The following is an 11,424-nucleotide window of genomic DNA, read 5'->3' as shown; positions in this document are numbered from 1 at the left end:
CCCCCTCTCCACCCACGGCCGCCGCCCCCGGATTATTTATCCGCAAAGTCCCGCGCGCGCCCATTGGGCCGAGCCCTGAGTGTCAGCGCTAGTCCTGGCTTGCCATTGGTCGCACACACGTGCGGCCCTGACTCACGTGCTTCCGGTTTGAAGGCAAAAAGTGTGCCTGGGTGATTTTTTTTTTTTTTTAAGCGAGAGAGTTTGTGCAAAGATCCGAGCTGTCAGAGATTTCAGGGGGGAAAAAGGAGCCCGGCACTGGCGGAGACGCGCTCTCCCTGCAAAAAAGCAAAGACGATTAAAGGCGCTGCCAGCCTTGCGCTCTGGGCACAGCTGAGCGTGACACTGGGGAAGTCAAACCCCTCTTTACTGCCTAGGAAGATGGCTAGACTTTAAAGACTATTTTTTCCCTTTAAGGAAAAAATCTCGGAGCTTAAAAAATTGCTTTTTTTTCCTTTTCTTTTTTTTCTCCCTTCTATTTTTTTTTTTTTTTGAGCCGTGGCTTACTCCCCCATTAAGACCAATCACTGAAACCTGGTTGCTGAAAGAAAAAAAAAGAAAGAAAAAGAAAAGAAAAAATAGCCAAGTGTCTTCACTGTATCTGGATGTCTACAAATTAGAGAGGGAGAGAGCGACATTTGCTCCACCAGAGCGGGCGAGAGCCAGGCCAGACGTTCGGCTTTCTTTTTTTCCTCCTGCACCCGCCCTGTGCCTTCGCTGAGGCTTCGCCTTGCCTCCTTCCTCTCCGCGCACCCCCACGGGCCCGCTGGCAAAGTGGGGTGGGGAGCGAGGAGCGGGGGGCGGGGGCCGGCGCCGCGGCCAGGGCTGCCGGGCGGCCGAGCATGGAAGAACAGCAGCCGGAGCCTAAAAGTCAGCGCGACTCGGGCCTCGGCGCGGTGGCAGCGGCGGCGGCGGTAGTGGCGGCGGCGGCCCCGGGCGGCCTCAGCCTGAGTCTCAGCCCAGGAGCCAGCGGCAGCAGCGGCAGCGATGGAGACAGCGTGCCGGTGTCCCCGCAGCCAGCGCCCCCGTCGCCTCCTGCGGCACCCTGCCTGCCGCCCCTGGCCCATCACCCGCACCTCCCCCCGCATCCCCCGCCCCCGCCGCCCCCGCCGCCGCCGCCGCCACCGCAGCATCTCGCGGCGCCTGCTCACCAGCCGCAGCCCGCGGCCCAGCTGCACCGCACCACCAACTTTTTCATCGATAACATCCTAAGGCCCGATTTCGGTTGCAAAAAGGAACAGCCCCTGCCGCAGCTCCTGGTGGCGTCGGCTGCAGCCGGAGGAGGCGCAGCAGGAGGAGGAGGAAGCCGCGTGGAGCGTGACCGAGGCCAGACTGGTGCAGGTAGAGACCCTGTCCACTCTCTGGGCACACGAGCTTCGGGCCCTGCCTCGCTCTTGTGTGCTCCAGATGCGAACTGTGGCCCACCCGACGGCTCCCAGGCCGCCACCGCCGTCGGCGCGGGCGCATCCAAAGCCGGGAACCCGGCTGCTGCGGCGGCCGCGGCAGCGGCAGCGGCTGCAGCGGCAGTGGCGGCGGCGGCGGCAGCAGCATCGAAGCCCTCGGACAGTGGCGGTGGCAGTGGAGGCAGCGCGGGGAGTCCCGGAGCGCAGGGCGCCAAGTTCCCGGAACACAACCCTGCGATCCTACTCATGGGTTCGGCTAACGGTGGGCCAGTGGTCAAGACTGACTCGCAGCAACCCCTTGTCTGGCCCGCCTGGGTCTACTGCACTCGCTACTCGGATCGTCCATCCTCTGGTGAGTACCCGAGTTGGGGTGTGCATACGCGTTCAGGCCCTGGCCATACCCTAGAATTCCAAGCCCTCGCGCTGGGGAGAGCAAGTCCAGTTTGAAGCTCTATTGACTTTACGTTTGACTTCTCCTTTTGCCCCTGGTCCCAGTCACAACCGATCTGCCATGCTGGCCTCTTCCACCAAGGAAGTTACAGCGATTGGCACGCACAGGAGGCTCCAGTTTCTGTCCTTTGATTTTACAAACTGAGCTTTGAGGCCATTTTTATATTCTATTTTACTATTTCGAAGAAAGCTATAAAATTACTCGTTGATATATTTAGTAGGGAAAGGGCGCTTTGAGTTGGCGGGAAGATAGGCCTAGTGACTTGGAGCTGCATCTACCATCTTAGTCCTGTCAGGACTGGCTTTAGCCAGGGAAATGAATCAGAGAAATAATCTTTGCTGTGTGTTTTAAACAAACACTATAGATATTATTCTGTGTCCATTTACATAAAGGCAGATATAGGGGAGAGAGAAAGGAAAAAAGCGCCATCCCTTGCGCCCAGCCCGGGTATGGGGAGTCAACCCGCGTGGGTAGAAGGTAGAGTAAGGCTCTAGCCAGAAAGGTGGGCAGCCGCTGCTCGCTGGAGCTGGCCGGCTTTGGGAGAGCAAAGCAAACAGGTTTGAAAGCTGGACCATGGGCAAGGGAATCAAATGTGTGCCCGGCAGGGCTCCCCTGTCTCTTCAACCTTGTTTTCTTTCTTTCATTCTCTCCTTCGCAAATATACCGTTAGTAGCTATCTGCCTGTCTTAGGTCAATTCTCTGCTTTCTTTTCCTGTACTGGACCACCTACCCAAGGTCAGCTGGGCCCTGGAAGAGAGGGCTCAGGCCTGCTCCTCCTTACACAGACCAGGCATTTCTATGAGGCCAGCACCGGCTGCGAGGAGAACAGCAGGGGCTTGGGTCCAGGGTCAGTGTTGGGCCCGCCAGGGGGCTGGGCAAAAGGTAGCCACAGGAGCCCCACTGCTGGCTGGTGTCTTGCAGCCTTGCTGCTTCGGGCCGGGTGCGGATCGATGCGCGCTATCAGCCCCCGCCATCTCGAGCCCCGTTATTGACACGTTGGGCTCCCTGAACCTCCGAAAAGCTGCTTTGATTGACTCGCCTGATGGATAGAGTGATTGAGCTGTCAGGCTGAGTGGGTCGGGCGGCCAGGAGGCTACGATTTTATTACAAGTGTCCGTGCCTCTGCACACAACAACAACAACACTACAACATGCTCGGGACGCACCTCCCGCAGCGGAGTCTCTTGGAGGATGCGCACATTTCCTGGGCCATCTTTGCCTGCTTGGCTCATGACTCATCTAAACCCAAGTCTTGCTCAGGAGTAGGCCTTGTCTTTGTTCCTTGCTCCTTTCCTTTTTATAGATCAGAAAAGGCAGGGACCAGATACTTCTCCAAAGGCAGTCAATGGAGAGGAGTGACAACCTAGACGTGATTCCTACAGCCAGTTAGGCCTGGGTTCCTCCTCACAAACAGCTAGTGACCCTAGGTGCTGGCCTGCTGCTAGATCCACACACGCCAGCAAAGACCGTTCTTTCAGACAATTTTAGGTAATAACAGACGGGACAGGAACGTCGCTTGAATCCACTGGCCTCCATAGCTATCACTGAGGCCAGCTGCTCAATGTCAACATCCCAGCAAGAATGCCAAGAAGCAGGCTTCAACCCTCCAGCATCCTCCAGGTTCAGCATCTTAGTTCTGTCTCCGGGACTGGAGCCCATACCGGCTTTTGAGAGAGGCCTCATCCTCTTGGAGAGTGTTCCTGTGGTCTTCCTACACATACATATTGGGGTGATAGTACAGGACCCTCGCTGTGATTGTCTCTTTCACCATCATCTCTTAGTTCTTGTTTTGCTTATGGATGGGGACAACAAGGCAAGGGTTGTCACTGTCCATAGGCACCTCCATTTGTTTGTGTTACTTCAAGACTTTTGCACCCTGAAATTGGGGCAAGCAGGTTCAGAAGAGAAATAACAGAACCTTCCTCCCCTCTCCAGCCTTGTCTGGCCCCATGGAGAGGAGTTGGGAGGGTCCTTCTTTTCTTTCTGACATCAACCAAGAAGCTAAATAGAATGTCCCAGGGCTTAAACTCATAGACTAGGGGCTGCAGCCCTAATAGGGATGGGGCAGGCAGTATCCGGCTTCACTACAGAGAACAGAAAGGAAAGAAGGCAGAAAGGGACTCCTGATTCTCTAGAGTTTGGGGATCTCAGCTTCCCTGGTCTCTCCAAGGTCAGTGGTGAGAATCAGGTAGGAGCTTTGCATAGGCGTATGTGAGTGTGTGTGTGTGTGTGTGTGTGAGAGAGAGAGAGTGTGTGTGTGTGTGTGTGTGTAGCTTCCTGAGAATAAAGTGGGGACCAAGGCAGACCAGCCATTCTTCCCAGGGCCTGACCTTAATGTTGTATTTTATTATATCCAGGGCTAGGAAGACATTCTAGTTCAGGGACCCCCTAAGTCTAGGTTATACCTTGGGACCCCCCAGAGCTCACTCTATCTTTAATTCCTCCCCTACCCACATTTGGTTGTTGTTGTTGTTGTTGTTGTTGGCCTTCTGGACCAGAAAGTACTGGGAGCTAGGTCTATTCCTGGCTTTCTTGAATTGGGTGGCCCCTGTAATCCCCACCAGTATCCCTGTTTGGTTGCTGAGTCCCTCCTACAGAGGGGGGGCCTAGAGATCTCAATGGTGTAGAGAGGGGCTCTTTGGTAGAGATAGCGGGACCCAGCAGCTGGCCTCCACAATCGTCCCGGAAGCTCGGGATCCCCGCGGTGTGCTCCACACGGCCATTCTTACCGCTTACTCTGCCCTCTCCCCCTCCCTCTGCTCCCGACCCCCTTTCTCCCCTCCCTGGCCCTGTCCTCCTCGCTGCAGGTCCACGCACCAGGAAGCTAAAGAAGAAAAAGAACGAGAAGGAAGACAAGCGGCCGCGGACGGCGTTCACGGCCGAGCAGCTGCAGAGACTCAAGGCGGAGTTCCAGGCAAACCGCTATATCACGGAGCAGCGGCGACAGACCCTGGCCCAGGAGCTCAGCCTGAACGAGTCCCAGATCAAGATCTGGTTCCAAAACAAGCGTGCCAAGATCAAGAAAGCCACCGGCATCAAGAACGGCCTGGCGCTGCACCTCATGGCCCAGGGACTGTACAACCACTCTACCACCACGGTCCAGGACAAAGACGAGAGCGAGTAGCGGTGGCCAGCTCCGGGGCCCCGCGGTCCATCGGCGCCCGTGCCATCTCCAGGCTCCACGGGGATGCGGGTTCACCGGCCCCACGCCGCCATGCAGAGACGATCGCTAAGGAGGGAGGCATCAATCAGGGTGACAGAGAAAGCGAGCAAGAGAAAGCAATCCTCCGAGTGGACATTCACATTGGAACAAAACGGTTTTTGAAACGGGAGAAAGACTCGGACAGGTGCTATGGGGGAAAAATAAAGATCTATTCTCTAACTCACTGTATAAGACGAAACTGCGAATTCCTTAAAGCTCTATCTAGCCAAACTGCTTACGACCGTGTACATATTTAATTTCAGGTAAGGAAAACAAATATGTGTAGCGATCTCTATTTGCTGGACATTTTTATTAATCTCATTTATTATTGTTATAATTATTATAATTATTATAATTATTTTATCCCTCCTCCCTACCTTGCTGCCCCCAGCCCAGTTTCGTTTTCGTTGCTCTTTTCCTTTGAATGTTTTTGCTTCTCTGGGTACCTCCCGCACCCCCAACGCTGGCCCTAGTTTCTCTGGGACTTTTCTTTGTGTGAGTGTGAGTGTGTTTCCTTGCGTGTCTGCCCTTCCCCTCTCCTCTACCCACCCAGGATTCTTCTATTGGTCTTGTCTATCTTTCCCCTAAATCCCTTTCCTTTTCTGGAGACTCCTTGAGAAATACAACCCACAGACTGCGAGACTGAACCGCCGCTACAAGCCAAAGATTTTATTATGTTCAGAAACCTGTAGTCTGAAATAAAATGTTCACTGTGTTCATGAGTTGCTGACTGCCTTCTTCTTTGTGGGATGGAAAAGAGCCCATCCAGGTGCTGTGTGGCGACCACCCTGGCTGTACAGGGTGGGTGCAAAGCCCTGGGAAGCTCAGCTATGGTTGTAACCATCACCGCCCAACAAACGCAGCGTGAAGGGGAGTGAGTGTATGGCACAGGCTGTCCAGGTTTGCTTTGGTCTTGATCTGGAGGCTATGCTGAGTCTCTGAGTGTATTCTAGGCAACCCCAATGCCAGAAAGTCCAGTCCTTCGCTGCCCTGCCCCCAGCGGCTTCAGCTGGCTGCCTAAGCTTGCGCAGGCTCAGCCAACTGAATCTCCTTGTTCATCGGGCTAACATGCACCGAGCTATACCTTTATGCCTCCTTTCTTTTTTTCTTTTTTCCTTTTTTTTCCCTCCCATCTTTCTTTGGAGAGAGTTTAGCTGGAGATTTTTCTCTACCGAAGGCTAGAGACCTTACCAGGGCCTGCAGTGGTGGCGGGCTGTTTGCAAAGCTACCCAGCTTTGGCCCAGAGACACTGCACCCTGAACTTAACCCCTTCTTTTGGGCATGGGATTCCCCTTGGCAGACAGCTAGTCTGATGTGATCCACGCTGGGGCTTCACTAGGTAAGAGTCTCCTCATACTGTGAAAAGGAGGCCTGACCCTGTGGAAAGCTGTGTCTAGTGATCCTGCTCAGGGGGTCTGGCAGCCCCCAAACAGCCGGGGCCTGCTTCTCCCTCACCTGGAGCTTGCATATGGAGGTCTCTTTTCCAAATCCAGTAAAGTCTGGCCAAACTCCTCATTTCATGGAGAGGAGATTGTACACAGAAGATCCCAGGACAGGCCAGATACCAGGCCAACCTAGAGAATACTGTGGGTAATTGTCAGTGACTAGGACAGACTTTCCAGGACTGACACCTGGTGAAGCTTTCAGAGGCTAAGGAGTGGAAGATTCAAAAAGACTAAGAGCCTATTTAAGGGTTCCCGTCTTTCTTTTGTTTAGAGTTTTATACACTATAAATTCTACTCTCCTTTATTTCTATATGCAAGATGCATGTAACATGCATGTAACTATGTATATGTATGTACATAATTATGCCAGATGGGTGTCTACACGTTTGTGTGCACATGGAATAGTGTGCACATCATGGTGAGCCTCGGTTCCCATCCATTTTGTGTGTATTCTGCATGTGTTTGTATTGTGCAGCTGAGTGGTTGTTACGAAGGATCAGACACATGATTGGACATTTGTGAGCTCATGGTGCCTGTATGTGCACTCATCTGCATTTGCACATTAGAATGCTTGCCTAGTGTGTCTGGGATTTGCATGAATACGGGAACCTTTCCTCTAGAGTTTATTTCCTGTCTTTTTTTTTTTTTTCAGAATTGATTTTTGGAAGAAATGAGAATGGCCCAATTATTCCCACCGATTCTTTGAAAAAGCCCCCCCCCCCCCCAATTTGGCTCAACATCTCCTTTCTCATCTGGGAACTAAAAGTGCTAGGCTATGTACCCCAGAAAGTCAAGAGGCTCATGCTGTCTCTGCATAAGGGCTTGAGAACTTGGGATCCAGTGGCCTGGAGAGCGGTTGGGAAAGTCCGTTAGACATTTCTATGGGTCCCTTATGTCTTACTGTTGTTCTGGGATGGTGCCTGCACATAGTAGGTGTTTAGATGTGACTGGCAGCATCTGTTTACTTTCTTTTGACAGTGGTGCTTAGCATCTTGAGGTTTTGCCAGTTGGCCTTCAGGTGAAGAAGTCTGAGGTCTGAAATGCTAGCTAGCTCAGAATCTGGACCAGTCCCCTCAATTCCCCCATCTCCTTTCCTGAAAGCACATGGGGGTATGACTCTGAGTTCGTAGCTCTTCTACTCACCTTACTTCACAGAAGCATCCAAGGCCACCTTATTTCAGGGGCTAGAACAGAGGCTGCTGCAGAATCAGCTCCAGGAAGTGTCACATTCCTGAAGCCCTCCCCCCACCACCCAGAACAAAAAAGCCAGAGACAGGAGATCTCCACCCCCTAACCTCCAGGGACCGCAAAGGCCACTCTTCCAACTCCTGGATGTGTTGGCCAAGCCTCTGGTGGGAGCGGTATTGTGATGTAATTTGATTTCTTACCCATTATCTCTCTTTATCTTCTAATCACGTGGGCAAATAGAGTTTTCTTCATTGTTCAGCGGGTGAAACCGGGCTCTGAGAACTTCGGAGCTTTTTGTCCTCTGTGCCTGTGTCGTTTTGTAGACCGTACTTCAAAGATATGGCCAAGGCCTTGTAGTCAAGGTCAGGACCGACCTTCCTCTCCTCTCTCCTTCCACTTTGCAATTTTCGTTCTCCTTGATTGGGGCAGAGAAGAAGGGGAGGATGGATCCGCTCAGACCTTATTCTGGTACCCCTTCTCTTAAAAAGAGAGAAGGAGTGAGTAATAATGATCATAAATAGGCATCGATTTCTCAGATTTATGGGGCTGGCTTGGCGAGCTGCCTGTGTATTAAGGGGGGGCAGCTACATCGAGATAAATACTTGAGCACAGCACACCAACCCGACTTCCTCATCTTCTCCCTTTCCTCCCCCTCCCTTACGGATTGGAATTGAACCATATACTTAAATCTTCCTCAGCCTAGAAGGAAATACAAGCTACAGGAGTCTAAACAGTATCGATCTCAAGCGCTCTTTTTGAGGGCAAAGGTCTCTGTTTTCTCCCTTTTCCTATGTGGAGGGGGGGTAGGGGGAGGCAGTGGGAAGGATAGGATGGAGATAGGGAGGAAAAGGCATTTGGCAAACAGTTAAGTGTGTGCACATATGTCTGCAGTGGGCTCACCATCTTTGGGCATTTTGACTTGTGTGTTGTGCATATATTTATTTAGGCTAGGGAGGCGCTTTGGATAGATAGGCTCCAACTGATAGTCACTGTTTAGTGTTTGTGGGTGCATGTAGGTGCCTGACTCACAGGCCTGTAAATGGGGCTTCCCAGGGTATAAAGGAGTGCTCTGGCTACCATAACCCCATCAGTTGCAAGAAATGACGCTACCTGGCAGCCAATCAGCACCTCAGAACAGTTCCTTTCCCCCATGGCCCTCAATGAGACCAAAGTGCTGAGACAGGGGTGAGCTCTGGCCACTCCTGATGAGACAACAGCCTGAAGCCAGAGGCACCAGAAGAGGGTCTGCCCCAGTGCTGGACCTTCTCTGGGGTGGCCCTGAAGTTTTTCAGTGGCCAGCTTGATTTTGTGTGTGTGTGTGCGCACACACGTGTGTGTGTGTGTGTGTGTTCTAGACAAGTCATTAATCTAGCAGTAGACACGATATGATTTACTCGCCTATAGGCTATAGGAACAGGGTGGGGGTGGGGGTGGAGTGGGGTGGGGGTGGGTAAGATGGACAGGAAGGCCATGTATCCAGCAGAACCTCCCATTTGCTTCACAGCCTGGCCTTATTAAGCTGAACATGACACTGTTCATATTAAAGATCATAATGGTGCCTCTTGGGGTTAGAGCACTGTTCCATCCCTCTTGACCACTGGAGGTTCAAATCTTCCTTGGACCTGTAGACTCAGCTAAGAAGGCATCTTTAACTGATGACTTATAAAAAGAGGGTGTGTCCATGGTGGTGCACAGTTTTAATCCTAGCACTCATAAGACACAGAGAGACAGGAGGATCTCTGTGAATTCAAGGCCAGCCTGATCTAAAAAGTGAGTTCCAGGCTAGCCAAAACTACATGGTGATATTCTGCCTCAAAAATAAATAAGTAAGAATAAAATAATATAAAATAAAGAGAGAGATGGTGGAGGCTCTGGTTACCTTGCCCCTCCATCCCTCCAAACATTCAACAAAGCACCAGTCTGGGAGTGGTCCCCCAGAATGCTCAAATAAAAAGGTTTGCTTTACATGTGAAAGAACAAAACCATTTTGAGATGGAAAGGGTCTTTTTGAGAAACACAAAGAGCTGAGAGGAGAAGCCCTCAGATGTGCTGTATACATCCCATCAGGAGAGTGGTGTCAGTGGACAAGCAAGCAGCTATCTACACATGCAAAAGCATATGTACTTGTATGAAGTGCACCTGTGTGGAAAGCAAATATGCTTTGTACTTATATTCAGAGGTGTGAACACAGCAGGTGCAGAGACACTACCAGGGCACAAAGTTCTGGCAAACATCTGGGCCAGCAAACACTACAATACAGGGATATACTGACACATCCAAGCCCAACTTGTGGGCTTTGTTTGTTCCTAACTAGGGCAGGAGACAAAGGTCTCTTCTAAGGGCCTCTGCATGGTTGCCACTATAAAGAACTAGGGATGAGAGAGGTGGGTTATTTGGGAGTCTGGGAGATGGGGAGTGTAGGCATCCAGCAGTGAAGTCAGGTGACTCCCTGTCCCCTGGAATTCAGGGTCAAGGTTCTCAGGCTCAGACTAATAGCCATAGAACAGTGGTTGTGGGATGAGCCACCAGCCCAGCTGGTCTTCCTGGGAATGGAACATGCTGGAGAAGTGGATGAAAAATGATGGGTTCCAAGTGATTTCTCAGAGAACCTGGCTTGTAGCTGGCCCTCACAATTCACTTCAGGAATATGCTTCTACCTTCAGCCTTTGGCACCTGCCCCTTGAGGTGGAACAGGTCCCCCTCACTATCACAGACTTGGAACTGGGATGCTTTGAAGACATTTGGGAGGCTTCTAGGCTGAGAGGAGGAAGGCTCACTGTGGACATTTGAACACTCACCCACATCGTCTCACCCTGAAGAGAATTCACAGGGCTACAGACTCAACTGTGGGCAGTGGGGTAGATGAGGTGTGTGGGGGTACAGAGGAGGTGCCTCTTCAAGACTGCAAGGGGCTGTATAAACCTCCCAAAATTTAGAAACTAACACTCACCAAAATATTTTCCCTGTTTCATGCAAGCACACCCATACCCATGGGTGGAGCATGGGAGGTTGGGGTGGTGGAGAACCCCCAGCAAATGCTCCATTCCATGTGGTGCCCAGAACTGATGGTCCTCTGTGTAGAAGAGAAACCCAAAAGCACAAGGATTTTAGCTTTCTTCCTAGGGTACTCTATGGCAAATGACTGGGATTCCTGACAGATAACAAGCTTTTCCATAGAAGACTCTACTTGGGCTTGGAGTTAAGGGAACCTGGAGACGCCAGGCTCTCCAGGTCTTAGCATCTTTTGTGTTGGGGAGACACATGTTAACAGGGATGATTTCTGGATTTCCATGGCAAAACACATGAAGGAGACAAAAGCTGTCCTAACAACCTCTCAGCTAGCCTCTTTGCCCTTTCCACCTCTTTCACATCTGGACGACTGGACATCTGGCAGGGAAGAACAGATGAGGAGAGGGAGCATAGCAAAAATTTTAAATTATTGCCAATAGGCTCACTACTTCCTGGCGGATGATTGAACACATCTGACATCATTCATTTCATCCAGACATGCACATGTCTTTGAGATCCGTAACTGTTATCTATACACATATCTATATCACCTTTTCCAACTTACAGATAAGAAAAAGAGGTCAAGGTCGTCTTCGGAAGGTCACATTCAATCTCGTTGAAGTTTACAACGCTGGGCCTTCCCCACAGCTGAACTCTGACATATGATAAGGATCTGCGGTGGCTGCTTTTCTGGGGCCTTCAATCTTCCTATCTTCTCTATATAGGAAGG

General features: G+C 51.5%; 1 protein-coding gene across 1 annotated transcript; it reads left to right on the top strand.

The window, feature by feature from the left end:
* The first annotated feature begins 292 nt into the window (after positions 1 to 292).
* On the top strand, positions 293 to 5,775 carry En1 (engrailed homeobox 1). The gene is made up of 2 exons (XM_028771464.1): positions 293 to 1,752; positions 4,658 to 5,775. The coding sequence occupies exons 1-2, from the start codon at positions 840 to 842 to the stop codon at positions 4,972 to 4,974; spliced, it is 1,230 nt and encodes a 409-aa protein (XP_028627297.1). The 5' UTR covers positions 293 to 839; the 3' UTR covers positions 4,975 to 5,775.
* The last annotated feature ends 5,649 nt before the right edge of the window (positions 5,776 to 11,424 follow it).

Source organism: Grammomys surdaster, unplaced genomic scaffold (genome assembly GCF_004785775.1).
Source record: "Grammomys surdaster isolate TR1022 unplaced genomic scaffold, NIH_TR_1.0 208, whole genome shotgun sequence".
Lineage (NCBI taxonomy): Eukaryota > Metazoa > Chordata > Mammalia > Rodentia > Muridae > Grammomys > Grammomys surdaster.
This window is presented reverse-complemented; position numbering and strand designations above follow the sequence as displayed.